The sequence below is a fragment of the Aquarana catesbeiana genome, linkage group LG04 (genome assembly GCF_042186555.1).
Source record: "Aquarana catesbeiana isolate 2022-GZ linkage group LG04, ASM4218655v1, whole genome shotgun sequence".
In the NCBI taxonomy this organism is placed as follows: domain Eukaryota; kingdom Metazoa; phylum Chordata; class Amphibia; order Anura; family Ranidae; genus Aquarana; species Aquarana catesbeiana.
In genome coordinates, this window is record NC_133327.1 from 185,902,253 (window position 1) to 185,919,690 (window position 17,438).

At 43.4% G+C, this 17,438-nt stretch overlaps 1 protein-coding gene across 1 annotated transcript in view; it reads right to left on the reverse strand.

Moving 5' to 3' along the window:
- Positions 1–16,879, reverse strand: part of ERICH6 (glutamate rich 6) — a 102,056-nt gene extending 85,177 nt beyond the window's left edge. The window contains exons 1-2 of the mRNA XM_073625989.1: positions 16,812–16,879; positions 4,208–4,292 (exon numbers count right to left, since the gene is read on the reverse strand). Of these exons, the coding sequence (XP_073482090.1) occupies positions 4,208–4,292; positions 16,812–16,842 (116 nt within the window). The 5' untranslated portion in view covers positions 16,843–16,879. The remainder of the gene's footprint in view (positions 1–4,207; positions 4,293–16,811) is intronic.
- Between the last annotated feature and the right edge of the window lie 559 nt (positions 16,880–17,438).

Here is a 17,438-nt window from a genome sequence, read left to right on the forward strand (position 1 = left end):
TGATAGACTGAGTTGGCCATTCATGTTCGCCACCCTCCAACACCTTGGAATTAAGGGCCCCTTCTTGCAGGCTATTAGTCATCTGTACTCAACCCCGACAGCCGTGGTCAGGACCCCATTCGCTACCTCTCCCTCTCTCCCCATTTCCAATGGCACCTCTCCTCTTTGCCCTTTGTATTGAACCCCTAGCAGCCCACATTAGACAAAACTCAAATATACATGGAATCCCAGTTCATACTAGAGAATTCAAGCTATCCCTCTTTGCTGATGACGTCCTCACCCTTACACACCCACAGGTTTCCCTTCCAAATCTTCATAAGGAGTTGGCTCAATATAGCTCCCTCTCCGGTTACAAAATGAATAATTCTATGACAGAGGCTATTCCCCTCAATATACCCCACCAGACATTAAACTACCTTTCTCAATCATTTACCAAAACTCTTGGAGATCTTCTACTTTAAAATATATTGATGTCTACCTAATGCTATCCTATGGCACCCTTTAAAAAGCGAATTCCCCCCCATTGTATGCCTCTATTAAGGATGAGAAAAGTACAAGCAGCTCCACTGAGTGCAGTATTAGAAAAAGGAGTACACGTTTAATAAGGGTACACTCACATGATAGTAGAGAATAAAGGCATGTAGATTAAAATCCACATAGTCTGCCAAAAGTCCGAGTGAAGGGCTGTGGTCTGCAGCGTCCCATGTTGCTGGCTGCTCCGGTGGATTCCGGGGCGGTGGGCGGAGGAACAGTCAGCCTATTGTCACCAGAGAGTTTAAAAGGCAGCGGTGGGCGTGGTCAAGATGGCCCTCTTGACCATGCCCACCGCTGCCTCTTGTTTGCCCCGGTGACACAAGGCTGACTGTTCCTCCACCCATCGCCTCGGAGCCTCGGAATCCACCGGCGCGGCCAGCAATGTAGGATGCTGCAGATCACAGCCCTTCACTCTGACTTTTGGCAGACTATGTGGCTGTTAATCTACATGCCTTTATTCCCTACTATCATGTGACTGTACCCTTATTAAACGTGTACTTCTTTACCTAATGCTGCACTTAGAGTGGCGCTGCTTGTTCTTCTCTCATCCTATATACAGAGCTGCTTCTTGTCTGACAGCTGGCTGCCCCTCCATCACCGCTCTATCTGTACCTTGTACAAAGAATATCAGTATAAAATTCTCTATTACTGGTACCAAACCCCAGACCTGCTGCACTCCATATATCCCTCTGCTGATCGCCATTGCTGGCGATGCAAAAAAGACTCTGGCACATTGTATCACATTTATTGGTCCTGCCCATTAATTGTCCCTTACTGGCAGATGGTCCCTACTCAATTCTATCTTTGAATCCTGGGTTCCTTTCAATCCTCAAAACATTTATTCTGGGTCTCCCACCTCCGTCCTTCTCTAAATTCTCTTAAAAACTCCTAGCGCAGGATGCTGACTGCAGTGTGATGCTTGGTTGCTCTTAAATGTAAGAGACAGAACCCCCTTCTTTGTATTGAATTGCACTTAAGGATCCGAGATGTGATGCGGATGGAATATCTGACTGCCTCCTTAACTGACTCACTGGAAGCCCATAATCGGATTTGGGAATTGTGGGACCATCTAGAACAGGGGTCTCAAACTGGTGGCCTTCCAGCTGTTGTGAAACTACAAATCCCATGAGGCATTTTATGGCTGACAGTTACAAGCATGACTCCCACAGGCACAGGCATGATGGGACTTGTAGTTTCGCAACAGCTGGAGGGCCACCAGTTTGAGACCCCTGATCTAGAAGATTCTTCAGTTTGAAATATTCTGGGTCGTGTTATGGGGTGCGTGGTTGGCGGCTTTTGATTTCGGTAGGGCTCTAACACAGGTGGATACTCTACATTATTCACTCCTTTCTTTTTATCTCTCTCTCTGTTGTCCTCTTCTATATTCCTTTGTGTCTTAATATTGTGCCTTGTGATATTTGGTTGAATACCTCAATGCAGATGGGATTTAGCTGAGCTACTGCATTTTCTTTTTTCTTTATTGGATGTTAGATTGTCGATATCACTATGTCTGCCCTATGCTAGGTTGGAATATATTTTGCACTCTGTTTTAGGGTTCATTCATCCAATCTTTGTACCATTGTTTTATTATTTGCTAACTTGAATGTCCTGTTCTTTTTGTTTTATCTTGGGGAAAAAAACATTATCAATAAAAATTGTCAGTTCTCAAAAACCGACCCCTGACCACTTCTTAATTGTGTATATGTTGGACTATAAAATTGTCTTATCTCCAATGGTAACTCTTTTGTAGACCTATGCCAGTCTATCTCACTTATTATCACCAGGATTACAGAAGGAGTGGTCACAAATACACACATAGAATCTGATGCATAGACTTTGGTAACTAACAAGCAGCCTGATTTGTTTCTAATTTTGTCAGTAATTTACATATATGTAATCATAGTCTAATAAAGAGAGTCTTAAAAAAACAGGCAATTCAGCTGCTCAAACAGAGAATTATAAACCATTGTCAGCAAATATGTACAAGTGCTGTGCATGGCATGATCCATACAATTGAAACAATCTAGCTAGAGCTATAATTAGGGTTGCACCGATACTGATACTAGTATCGGTATTAGTGCTGATACGGAGCATTTGCATGAGTACTTGTGCAAATGCTCAGAAGCTTGACCTGATACTGGTGTAGCGTCCTCTCCCTCCCACGGCTTTCAGGGAGATCAGTGCTTGTAACTGTCCCCACCACCACACCAGTCACCCCCAGCTGTCCCCCTCTGTGCTCCCCAGGTCCTCCTCCGGGTCTCTCTCTGTGCTCCCTGTGTCCTCCTCTGGGTCCTGATCTGTTTCGTCCTCCAGGTCCCCCCCCCCCGTGTCCTCCTCCGGGTCCCCCTGCGTCCTCCCTGGCTCTCCCTTTCCTGCCCCGGGTCCTGATTCCTTTCATCCTCCCCGGCTCTCCGTGTTCTCCTCGGGGTCCCGAACCGTTTCATCCTCCGGGTCCCACTCTGTGACCCCCCCCGGCACGGCTGATTAAAAAAAAATTATAATAAAAATGGAGAAAAAACCTATAAAAATATAATAGAAAAGAGAAATATAAAAAATGTAAATTTTGTAAAAAAAAATAAAAAAACTACTGACACAGTCCACACCTCATCAGTGCCCGTCAGTGCCACCCATCAGTGCTGCATATTAGTGCCACTGTCATTGTCATCGACATTAAAAAAAGTATCGGTAATCGATATTGATGAGTACTTGAAAAAAGTATCAGTACTTGTACTGTACTCGATCTTAAAAAAGTGGTATTGGTGCAACTCTAGCTATGATTAAATGTGTAACATTAAACTCCAGGTAATAGATATTGCCAGATTGTGCAATAATCATGTCACAATGTCACAACTACATGTCAAACAAAAGTAGAAAAACAAGGTACATGCAATGACAATATGGCCTATTAAAATAAAAACTTAACCCACGTATTTAACAGTTTACCAAAACAGTTACAGTCAAGGCATGCCAGGAATGATACGTTTGTGCTCCCAAATTAACTATCAAGCCATAAAATAGCTGGCGTCATAACTGATTATATGTGCAGCACCATGGTGACTGCAGATCAAACAGAAGCTAAAATGGCAGCTTTCTTGGCTGTAAAGGATAGGAGCAGTTGGTTCCACTTTCAAGTGTTGTTTTCACCTCTGATTTTCCCTTTTGCAGTAACTTTCGTTCAAGTAATCTTCTGTAAACTACTAATTCGTCCACCCCATGTAATGGAGATGAAAAGTGGGAAATGTGTTTGCAGTCCAAATCTGGAGCAAAGTATAGTGATAACCATAATTCCTTCCACAGATACATTGGAGTGAGAGAAGCCACTTTAGGACAGATAGTGTGCTATTAAATCAGCAGGTCAAAAAAAGGAAAACATCTGAAATAATGCAGCCTACATTCAAGGGCTGGTAAGCTACTATATATTACATTGGTGTTTTGTGCACTTTAACTTTGTTGACTGAATATTGTAACAAATAATTGCTAGATAGGCTGACAGACCACGTGGCTTGGAATCACAGTTATACAGTATATCTGTTTGCATAGAAAATAGAGAGAACAGAGCTAACTGCCTTGTAAGGCTGGTGCATTAGGCGCCTGTAGGTATAACTGCAGAATCAAGCATCATGTAATTAGTGAGTAAAAGATTCTAGGAAAATACTTTTTGTTGTGCTCTTACACATTCTGGTTTGCCTTCTGTTCTGCACTTGGCAATTGTCCCTCTCTTCTTACTGCTTTCATCACTCTAGGAAAAAGAGATGTTCCTAAAAATGAAAAAAAACATAATACATGTAATAAACACAAATAAACTGTACATTGGATTTAATTAGTATTCTTTTAAAGAAAATGACATGATATTCATATGGAAGCTCTGCTTCTGACCTCTCCTTCTGAAAATGCTAGTTACCTGGCTATATGGCAGATCCTTTAGCTTCAACATTTTTCGAGTCACTAATCTGAAATATGTTACGTTTTTTGTTCTGGGTCAGTGGTTCAGAAAATCCTGAAACCAGAGACATCCAAGCAACTAAAATTTTTTAAAAGGAGGTCGTCAAGAGCAACCAAAACATTACTCTCATTATAGGTTTCCTATATCATTACGAGACTAACTTAGCAAAATCAAGGTCAAAGTGTGAGTTTGCCTTTCTGAAGAATATTGTAAGGAAGTAATGAAACCATCTGCTTTGTAAATAGAAGTATTAATTAATGTAGGTTTTATAATGGCCATACAGCCCTTTGATAAATCTATTAGGTTTAGCAAAAAAAATATTAAGATTTAGCTTGTTACCATGAGGGAAACATAAGGACAGATGTCAGTAGTTCTCTGTACTCTCTATGGCATGTTTGCATAGGCACAGTATGTCTTTGCTTCCCCCATGGGTATTAAAGTGTTACTAAACCTAAAAACGTTTTTTACCTTAAAGCGGAGTTCCACCCAAAAGTGGAACCTCCTCTTATTTGCTTCACCCACCCCTCCGGTGCCACATTTGGCACCTTTCAAGGGGGAAGAGGCACTGCAGCACCATCCTTTGGAAGTTCGGCCTCCCTTCTCCTACCTCCGCCACCGGCTCAATTAGAAAGCGCAGTACGTTTTGCGCATGCGCATTTGGAAGCCAGCTGTGAAGCCGAAAGGCTTCGTGGCCAGTTTCCCTTAGTGGAGATGGCAGTGGCAGCACCCGACAGCCGATCTGAAAATCGGCTGGGGTGCTGGGGGATAGGTAAGTGTTCATATATTAAAAGTCAGCAGCTACAGGAATTGTAGCTGCTGACTTTTAATTTTATTTTTCTCCAGGCCGAACTCCTCTTTAATGCATTGTTTGCATTTAGGTAAAAAAACATTTTCAGTTTCCCTGTGTCCCCCTTCCCCTATGTGAAAGGGAAGAGAGTGGAGAAGAGATCAGCGCTGTGCACGACTGCATCTATTCTCCCCTTACTTCCTCTTTATACAGCATTCGAGAAGCAGCAGGAGCCATTGGCTCTTGCTGCTGTCACTCAAATGCAGTGAAAAGGAAGTGGGGGCAGGCCTAAATCCCGCTGTATAAGTCTATGGAGCGCGGCTCCATAGACACACAGGTTAGGAGCGCGCAGACCATGCTTCTCCCCATAGCCAGCGGCTGGCTATGGTAGTCCCAAAACGTAGAGGAGGAGCCAAGATCGTCGCCAGGGACCCCAGATAAGGAAGATCGGGCCACCCTGTGCAATACCACTACACAGAGCAGGTAAATATAACATGTATGTTATTTTAATTAAAAAAAAAAACTTTAACTTTTTACAACCTCTCCTGAACGATTTAACTTGACAGATAAAAACGTCAGTTTTAATGTGTTTAGCCATGTTTGCGTTTAGAAGTGTTTTTTTTTTTTTCAATTAGGCCCCTTTCACACTGGGGCCTGTTTGCAGGCGCTATTACGCTAAAAATAGCACCTGCAAACCGACCTGAAACTGCCGCTGCTGTGTCTCCAGTGTGAAAGCCCGAGCGGTGCGCTGGCAGGAGGGAAAAAAAACTCCTGCAAACAGCATCTTTGGAGCGGTGAAGGAGCGGTGTAGACACCGCTCCTTGGAAAAATTAGTGAAAAGGAACTAAAGTCGAGCTGATACTAGAGGCCTCTGCCACATCCCATAACAAAAGAGAGAAACAAAAAATATGAGTGCCCCAAAGGGATATTGCGGGCAGTGGATCAACAAGGATCAAGAGGTTGTAGGTGCAGATAAAGTACAAAAAGTTATGTAAAATTATCAAAATTTTATTAGTACAAAATATACAAAACACATACTGACATCTAAAAACATAGGTACAATGAGAGCAATTAGTGTCAGAATACAACTGCTAGAGTGCTGCAGTGAACCACAATAGGGGGCCAATATATGGTCAAAGAGTAGAGTGGAACTGCAACAAAACACCCTACATGTTTCAGAAAAACACAAAAAGACTCATTTCTTTTTATGATGTGTACTTCCTTCCTCAGGGGTTTCAGAAAAGCAGATTATTGTATTTCTAAAAAGAGAAAATATATGCATATATACAGTATATGTAAGTAAATGTATTTTTCATCTGCATGAACAGTAAAGGAGATGGTAACATTGATTAAAAGGCTTAAATTCTCCAAAGAAGGCAGAAAAAACATCAAAATAGATGCTAATCAGAAAAGTACTCACAAGACATCTGTTTCTCTATTGCAACAGTAATGTACACAGGGATGTTATGAGATGGACTCCCACGCCCATGGGTCCAGTGGATAAAGGCAGTCCTCACAACTAAATCCAATAGGATAGTGGTTGAATGGAGAAAGGGGGAACCTTGGTTCTGAATGGGGCTAGCCTTATGTCAGCAGGTAAGACAGCAGGTCAGGGCTCACGTGAACCGCCACAGAAAGGCATAAATAGCGCACATCTAAAAATAGTAGAAAACAGGGAAAATTATGTATATCTGCGCACTGTGAAACAGTGCGCATTGAGATATAAATATAAATATACCAAGAAAAATGGGAGAGAGATCTCTCTAAATAGCTATGTGTAAATCAGGCACAAGGAGAAATTAATAAATAACTAACCTTAGCCATTCAGTTAGCTGGTCACTATGCAGGGAGCAGCGCTCCTCTCAGCTGTGTAGCAGGATTGTGTGTGTGTTTTTACTAGGCTAAGTACCTGATAATGTGGGAGTGGTATAGCAGGACAGCCAATCCCGCATTTGGAAAGGTATAGGCCCAGGAGAAGGGAATAAACTTTTAATGAAGGGCGAGGATGAAAACTTCGAGCACTCAAATGAGTGCACAGTTGTGTATGGGGAGCGCTAGCCAATCGCGGCTCCCCGGCCTGAGCGGCGTCCGACGTCAGTGCGCAGGGTAGCGCAATGATGTCAGACGTTCGCCGGAGGCCGCCGACACGGAGAGAGGGCAGCCTGGCAGGGCGATGATGGAAAGCCCATTGCGCAGGCGCGGGATACTGGATCGGGCGCATGCGTGCTGCTAAGAGATGCCCCCGTCCCCACTGAGCGAAAACGGAGGCCCTTCCATGTCAGGGAGCACCGACGAGCCATCCCGACAGGGACAAACGGAGGAAGTCTTATGCCGCGTACACACGATCGGACTTTACGGCCAATTGGCCCCCTATTGTGGTTCACTGCAGCACTCTAGCAGTTGTATTCTGACACCAATTGCTCTCATTGTACCTATGGTTTTAGATGTCAGTATGTGTTTTGTATATTTTGTACTAATAAAATTTTGATAATTTTACATAACTTTTTGTACTTTATCTGCACCAACAACCTCTTGATCCTTGTTGATCCACTGCCCGCAATATCCCTTTGGGGCACTCATATTTTACCAGCAGCAGTGTACATGAGGCCTTAAAGCTTGTAAAAGCTTTACACACTTTTACAAGCGTCAGGCTTTTTTTCAGCCAAAATGCTGCTGACAGGAGGAAAGGCTTCTAGGAAAGTTTTCAAAATGTCCTGTGTGCATTAGGCCTTATAGCCAATATGTCCATGCACATGGCAACGTTTTGATCTGTTATATCTAAAGGTGCATTCAGCAATGTAAGGCCTCACGCTGCTGGTAAACAGACGTTTAGAAGCAGTTGGGCATTTTTTTCAGCTGCCCCTGAACTCTCCTCTGTTATCTTATCAGTACATGTACACAGGGTCATTTATAGTTGTTTTTAGGCAGTTGAGTTTAGAAGCATTTTTTGGAAAGCGAAAAATGCATTCAGAATGGATGTTCAGAGGAATTTTAAACCCAAGAGCCTGTAACAGCTTGTAAACGCAGTAACTCGCGTTTAGCCTTGTTTCATTTACAGGCGTTTTTAAAGGAGATACATTGTAGACTATTTGAAAAAATAAATATATATATATATATATATTTTTTTTAAACGCTCCTGAACGCAAACGCAAAATGCGGCAAAACGGAAGTTTTAAACATCGCTTACTATCTGTCAAGGTTTTAAAACGTCCCATGTACATTAAGCCTAAAAGAAAATTGCCTATATCATGTATCAGAGACAAGCAGGTTTTGCATGTATAGCATAAGCACATAAACATGTGTACATGTGTCCACACATAAATTAATTCTTGTAAAAAAAAAAATAAGAAAAAGAAATGCTATGCTTGTGACCACATGTTTACGCGCATAATTCTGTGTACTTTACACAATACTACATGTGTATTTATGGTGGATTTTTCTGCCAATAGAGCTTTCTTTAGATCCATTAAAAAAATGCCAAACAAATCTGTTAGTGGTGTTTTTTGTGTCTGTGTGCATGAGCCCCTAAAAAGAATAAATTGTCAAAAAAGGCACACAAAGCAACTACCAAATAATAGCACAGGTGATTATAAATTATAAATATAATAAACCGATGATAACCAAACATAAAAAGCAAAGTGCTGATAAATAGCAAGGATTACTGACAGCTCAGTACACCTCAGATAACAAGATGTTTTATGCTGCAATCCTTTGATACTGCAATAGGATTTCACACTTTGGCTGCTCACAGAAATAAGTAATTGCCGCTGGCTGTAATATTATTCAGTTCTACAGATATCCAACTGCTACAAAAGTACTAAATGAAACAGTAGGTTATCACTTTGTTGCAGCTTGCAGATATAAACGATATCACAGTAAGGGTTCACACACACAGATTTGATAGGTATTGCTAAATTTTCCAGCACTTTCCTACGCCCAGGGAGCTGCAGGTGCCGCATACAGCCTGCCATAAACTCAGATGCTTCTTTGCATCAGCGTTTACCTGTGCACGTGCGTCCGCTGTATTTCCCAAATGTGGAATTTTAGTATTCGGGAAATATGTTGGAGTCACATTAAATGCTTACAAAATTTCAGTGAGCATACGTCCTAAAGCTAGTTTTACACTAAGAAATTCTGAAAAATGGATCATCAAAACAGAACATCCCACATGTTCCATTACAATATGTATGATTTTCTCCAAATGAAAATCACATTTACGATTTAGTGTGTTCCTGCAGTGGAAAACAGACATCGATTTGACACCACTAATCACTACAGTCGACAACAAACAGATGTTCCGAAATGAAATTCTACTGGTGTATGACCAGCTTAACTGACATCACTCGCCCATCTTGGATCCTCAGAGAAGCTTCCTGCATGTAGGCAGGTGTCTACATGGTGGGTTGTTGTTAGTTAGGGAGTATGGGCTGCCCAGGTGGGGAAGGGTTATTACTGGGTCTGCTGGTTTCCCAAGCTTTTTGGGTCCTGCCTTCCACCCTGTTCAGCTTATAAACTAGGGGGAAGTTCAGTCTCAGGGAGAGAGCGAGACCACATGGAAAAGAGAAGAAGATTCAGCCCAGAAGAAGATGTAACCCAGAGCAACCCTCGAACACCACCACCCTATGGGACTTATCTGCCAAGGACTTTGCCACTAATGGGTATCTACCAGCAAAGGTATGCCTGGAAATAGAAATAGTTTGTTAGGAACATGTGTGTTCGTGGATCATACTGTTGCAGCCTTCAAGTAAAACTTAGTTAACTGTTCTTAAGCCTGGTCTGAAGTTATTTAAAGGGGTGAAAGGTGGTACATGTCGTATCAGAAGAACAAGGCCTGAAAAGCACACATGGGGTACAGGAGGAAGGTCACCACAAAGGTTTAGCTCGGCAGGAGAATCAGAGAAGAAAAGTTTGCACGGGTAACCATAAACTGGTGAAACGAACAGCAGCCAACCATCGAGGAAAAGTACCAGGCTCGGATGACAAGTCCTCCAGTAGCACGGGGTCGGTGCTCTGATTCCCTCCCTAGCAGTCTGTTCCCCAAAAAGCAAATGGGGCCAAACCCACGGTACTGAGACCCCATGTATCCAGCTGCACGTACATGAGAGTGTTAAGTGCACTCATGAGGTCCACGCTAGGTGCACAGTGGAACCTATACTATCTTCCAAGATAATTTAATGATACTGTATTGACCTCACATCCAAACCTCACACTATAAATCAAGGACCTGGCCCTTGGTTATGTGGTCCTCCGGTCCTCAGAAGGGCCTAGTTCCATAACCCCTACACTCCCCCTCCTGCTTTCCCCACTCCTACTAACCTATCTGCAGCACTACATCTTCAACCCCTATTTTTAACTCATTCTCTCACTCTTTTTGAGCTGTTGGCGATCCTGGCTCTCAACCTAGAGGATTCCCCTCTGCTTGTACAAGTAACACTATGGCAAGCTTTCACTCATAGCCCCTCTCCTGCTATCTCCTATGTACCAAGTTCCAAGGAAGGGGGCTCCCAATATCACTGATCAAATTAGATACAATCTAAAGCCATGTACTGGCTAAAGCCATGTGGTATTTTTTTTTTATTTGGCGCTGGCATTGTGCCACAATGTAAAAGTGGCGCATTTTAGAACTATCTGAATTTGGCGCATAAGTCAGAATCAAAAGTGCTTCATGAATTTGTCAAAACACGTTAACTAGAGGAAATAATGCCAGAAAAGTGGCGCTGTAGTTTTAATGAATTCCCCTCATTGAGTATTATCTTGTATATACATTATCTCACAAAAGTGAGTACACCCCTCACATTTTTGTAAATATTTTATTATATCTTTTCATGTGAAAACACTGAAGAAATGACACTTTGCTACAATGTAAAGTAGTGAGTATACAGCTTGTACAACAGTGTAAATTTGCTGTCCCTTCAAAATAACTCAACACACAGCCATTAATATCTAAACTGCTGGTAACAAAAGTGAGTACACCCCTAAGTGAAAATGTCCAAATTGAGTCCAAAGTGTCAATATTTTGTGTGGTCATCATTATTTTCCAGCACTGCCTTAACCCTCTTGGGCATGGAGTTCACCAGAGCTTCACAGGTTGCCACTGGAGTCCTCTTCCACTCCTCCATGACAACATCATGGAGCTGGTGGATGTTAGAGGCCTTGCGCTCCTCCACCTTCCGTTTGAGGATGCCCCACAGATGCTTACTAGGGTTTAGGTCTGGAGACATGCTTGGCCAGTCCATCAACTTTACCCTCAGCTTCTTTAGCCAGGCAGTGGTCATCTTGGAGGTGTGTTTGGGGTCGTTATCATGTTGGAATACTGCCCTGCAACCCAGTCTCTGAAGGGAGGGGATCATGCTCTGCTTCAGTATGTCACATTACATATTGGCATTCACAATTCCCTCAATGAACTGTAGCTCCCCAGTGCCGGCAGCACTCATGCAGCCCTAGACCATGACACTCCCACCACCATGCTTGACTGTAGGCAAGACAGACTTGTCTTTGTTCTTTACTCACCTGGTTGCTGCCACACACGCTTGACACCATCTAAACCAAATACGTTTATCTTGGTCTCATCAGACCACAGGACATGGTTCCAGTAATCCATGTCCTTAGTCTTTAGTCTGCTTGTCTTCAGCAAACTGTTTGTGGGCTTTCTTGTGCATCATCTTTAGAGGAGGCTTCCTTCTGGGACGACAGCCATCTAGACGAGTTTGCAGCGGATGGTCTGAGCACTGACAGGCTGACCCCCCACCCCTTCAACCTTTGCAGCAATGCTGGCAGCACTCATACGTCTATTTCCCAAAGACAACCTCTGGATATGACGATGAGCACGTGCACTCAACTACTTTGGTCAACCATGGCGAGGTCTGTTCTGAGTGGAACCTGTCCTGTTAAACCGCTGTATGGTCTTGGCCACCATGCTGCAGCTCAGTTTCAGGGTCTTGGCAATCTTCTTATAGCCTAGGCCATCTTTATGTAGAGCAACAATTCTTTTTTTTCAGATCTTCAGAGAGTTCTTTGCCATGGGGTGCCATGTTGAACTTCCAGTGACCAGTATGAGAGAGTGAGAGCGATAACACCAAATTGAACACACCTGCTCCCCATTCCCACCTGAGACCTTGTAACACAAAGGAGTCACATGACTCCGGGGAGGGAAAATGGCTAATTGGGCCCAATTTGGACAGTTTCACTTAGGGGTGTACTCACTTTTGTTGCCAGCAGTTTGGACATTAATGGCTGTGTGTTAAGTTTTTTTAAGGGGACAGCAAATTTACACTGTTATACAAGCTGTACACTCAATACTTTACATTGTAGAAAAGTGTCATTTCTTCAGTGTTGTCACATGAAAAAGATATAATTAAATATTTACAAAAATGTGAGGGATGTTCTCACTTTTGTGAGATACTGTAACATAAGTTTCAAAGACCTCTGAAGGTATGCTGTGGTAACTGGCACCAAGCAACAGATCTTTAAAGTCCTATAAATTGTTGGTTTAAATTCCCTTGTCCCTTAGGGTATCCCCCGATATCTCACTGTGAAGTTCTATTACGAACAAACGCATATTACTGAATGCTGCCCACTGTGGAGAAAAAGGGGCATGCCTGCAACTGTGGTCATTCAGCCTTGGTGATACATTGGTGATCAGTGTAAATCTTCTCATTACATTGGGGCTTTGTGTAGAATCCTTTCATTCACACAAGTGGCCAGTGTGAAGGTCCCCCTTACATTGGTGATCAGTGTAAATCCCTCCTTACATTGGCAGTTACTATGAATGTTCCTATTACATTAGTGGTCAGTGTAAATCCTCTTAACATTGGTGGTCATTGTAAATCTTCTCATTACATTAGGGCTTGGTGCACAATCCTTTTATTCACACTAGTGGCCAGTGTGAAGGTCCCCCTCCTTACATTGGTGGTCAGTGTGAATACTTCCATTACATTAGTGGTCAGTGTAAACCCCTAGTACATTGATGGCCAGTGTTGAAACTCCTCTATATATAGGTAGTCGGTAAAAAAATCAGCATTGCCATTGATCATACACCCCCCCCCCCCCCGCCAGCACTGCCACTGATCCCAGGAGTCCTAGGATCCTTAAGAGTTTTCTGTCTATTGATGGGTCCCCTCACCACCCCATGGGTCCATGGTGTGCAGGCAGGTGGAGAGCAAAATTGTATTGGGGGGGGGGGGGCAAGAAATTGTTTGCCCAGGGTCCAATCGATATTAAAGATGGCCCCGCATACAGTATCTCACAAAAGTGAGTACACCCCTCACATTTTTGTAAATATTTTATTATATCTTTTTATGTGACAACACTGAAGAAATTACACTTTGCTACAATGTAAAGTAGTGAGTGTACAGCTTGTATAACAGTGTAAATTTGCTGTCACCTCAAAATAACTCAACACACAGCCATTAATGTCTAAACTGCTGGCAACAAAAGTGAGTACACCCCTAAGTGAAAATGTCCAAATTAGGCAAAATTAGGCATTTTCCCTCCCCGGTGTCATGTAACTCAGTGTTACAAGGTCTCAGGTGTGAATGGAGAGAAGGTGTGTTAAATTTGGTGTTATTGCTCTCAATCTCCCATACTGGTCACTGGAGATTCAACATGGTAACTCATGGCAAAGAACTCTCTGAGGATCTGAAAAAAAGAATTGTTGCGCTACATCAAGATGGCCTAGGCTATAAGAAGATTGCTAAGACCCTGAAACTGAGCTGCAGCACAGTGGCCACAACCATACATTAGTTTAACGGTGCAGGTTTCACTCAGAACAGGCCTCGCCATGGTTGACCAAAGAAGTTGAGTGCACGTACTGAGCGTCATATCCAGAGGTTGTCTTTGGGAAATAGACGTATGAGTGCTGCAAGCATTGCTGCAGAGTTTGAAGGGGTGGGGGGCCAGCCTGTCAGTGCTCAGGCCATACGCCGCACACTGCATCAAATTGGTCTGCATCACGGCTGTCGTCCCAGAAGGAAGCCTCTTCTAAAAATGATGCACAAGAAAGCCCCAAAACAGTTTGCTGATGACAAGCAGGCTAAGGACATGGATTACTGGAACCATGTTCTGTGGTCTGTTGAGACCAAGATAAACTTATTTGGTTCAGATGATGTCAAGCGTGTGTGGCAGCAACCAGCTCAGGAGTACAAAGACAAGTGTGTCTTACCTACAGTCAAGAATAGTGGAAGTATCATGGTCTATGAGTGAATGCTGCAGGCACTGGGGAGCTACAGTTCATTGAGAGAATCATGAATGGCAACATGTACTGTGACATACTGAAGCAGAGCATTATCCCCTTTCTTCGGAGACTGGGCCGCAGGGCAGTATTCCAACATGATAACGACCCCAAACACACCTCCAAGATGACCACTGCCTTGCTAAAGAAGTTGAGGGCAAAGGTGATGGACTGGCCAAGCATGTCTCCAGACCTAAACCCTATTGAGCATCTTTGGGGCATCCTCAAATGGAAGGTGGAGGAACGCAAGGTCTCTAATATCCACCAGCTCCAGGATGTCATCATGAAAGAGTGGAAGAGGACTCCAGTGGCAACCTGTGAAGCTCTGGTGAACTCCATGCCCAAGAGGGTTAAGGCAGTGCTGGAAAATAATGGTGGCCACACAATATATTGACACTTTGGGCTCAATTTGGACATTTTCACTTAGGGGTGTACTCACTTTTGTTGCCAGCAGTTTAGACATTAATGGATGTGTGTTGAGTTATTTTGAGGGGACACATTTACACTGTTATACAAGCTGCACACTCACTACTTTACATTGTAGAAAAGTGTAATTTCTTCAGTGTTGTCACATGAAAATGTGAGGGGTGTACTCACTTTTGTGAGATGACTGTATATGACTGTGTATGGATTATATATGGATGGATGTATGACTGTGTGTATGGATGTATGTATGGTTGTATGACTGTGTGTGTGGATGTATGTATGGATGTATGCATGTATGACTGTGTGTGTGGATGCATGTATGACTGTGTGTATGAATGCATGTATGACTGTGTGCATGGATGCATGTATGACTGTGTGTATGGATGCATGCATGACTGTGTGTATGGATGTATGTATGACTGTGTGTATGAATGTATGTATGACTGTGTGCATGGATGCATGTATGACTGTGTGTGTGTATGTATGTATTGATGTATGCATGTATGACTGTGTGTATGGATGTATGTATGACTGTGTGTATGAATGCATGTATGACTGTGTGTATGGATGTATGCAGTGGCGGCTGGTGATCAATATTTTGGGGGGGTAGCAAACCAACGCCACCAAACCCCCACCCCCACGGGAGATGGACGGGAAGGCAGCGATTTCCCCCATGCAGGAGACGGACGATAAGAGGCCTCCTAACTTAGGAGGCAGATGACAAGGATCCATCTGGGGTAGGGCTGATCCTAAGACTCCCGGCCAATCGGGTCTCAGGACTTGCTTCCCAATTGGCCGGGAGATTATAATAAAAAAAATAAATAAAATAATAATTCGCTATTGTCACACAACTGGCAGTGCTCTGTCCTCGGAGTCCACCCTTTTTTTAAGCTAATTAAAGCCTCAGGCTCTAATCATGTGCTTAAAAAAAAAAAAACATAGAAATCCATGTGTCCGACACCCTGCATGCAGATTAGGGGCCGGGCGCATAGATAAGGGGGGCGGCACCCCTGCGCCCCCCATATGGACGGGCCGCCACTGGATGTATGTATGACTATGTGTATGGATGTGTGTATGTATGTATGGATGTAATCACCATTGTATGGATACAGATAGCTCTCACTCACTGTCTATGTACCCTGCAAAATTAATAGACATATGGGATCATCAATGAATGCACATGAAAAAATCAAACAAATTAGTAAAACAAGAAGTCTGTTCACACACCAGTCATGTCCAGGCATGTACTGGCCATTGGGACTACAGGGAGTTTCCCGGTGGGCCGATGGCTCAGTGGGCCGATTTCAGTGACAGTGGACCGCTGCCCCCCTCCAGTCCTCTGTCCCCCCCCCCCCCCCCGCAGTGCTCACCTCCTCTCCCTGGCTAGTTATGCAGCGCGCCTGAATACAGACATGATGCTCAGGAGTCAACACTTAGAAGCTCATCATACGATCTGGAAGGAGGGCGGCCTCACTTTCCTGCCTAATCTTGTTCCATTGCCAAACTGATTCTTTGCCCCAGGTGAAATAATGTCTAGCTTCCCCACTGATACTGCCTATAAGAGAAATAATGTAGAACGGCTAATAGCTAGTGGGGGGGGGGGGGCTTGGGTGGCAAGCCGGCATGGGAGAGACCTGTCAAAGTGGGCCAGTCTGGGTGAAGTCCAGGGCCAAATTTTTGTCCCAGTCCAGCCCTGGTCATGTCTATCATTATAATGTTACCATATACTGTATAAAGAACTGTAAGGGAGTTCACTGGGAGCCCCATCAGATCTAGCAGTCAGGATCAGCCCCATGGCTCCGGGCAGTCTTTGCTCTGATAACACAATGCTCACATATAAATCGGGAAAGTTCGTCTGAACTGCTTATCTCCTGATGACTTCTATCACTCACCTGACGCCCGAGCCTCCTCTGTCCCCTCCATGCTGCGCCTTGTTTACATGAGGTTACCGAGCAACTGTATATGGGAGGAGCCGAGTGTGTGCTGAGCACATTCCTCCCATAGACATGGGGAATCAGAGTACTGTGTGTGTCTGCTGGTGACATTATCATTGTTCCCATTCTATAGGATTATATACTGTACAGGTGACATTATACTTCTCTATAGGAATATATACTGTACAGGTGACATTACACTTCTCTATAGGAATATATACTGTACAGGTGACATTATACTTCTCTATAGGAATATATACTGTACAGGTGACATTACACTTCTCTATAGGAATATATACTGTACAGGTGACATTATACTTCTCTATAGGATTATATACTGTACAGGTGACATTACACGTCTCTATAGGAATATATACTGTACAGGTGACATTATACTTCTCTATAGGAATATATACTGTACAGGTGACATTATACTTCTCTATAGGAATATATACTGTACAGGTGACATTATACTTCTCTATAGGAATATATACTGTACAGGTGACATTATACTTCTCGATAGGAATATATACTGTGCAGGTGACATTATACTCCTCTATAGGAATATATACTGTGCAGGTGACA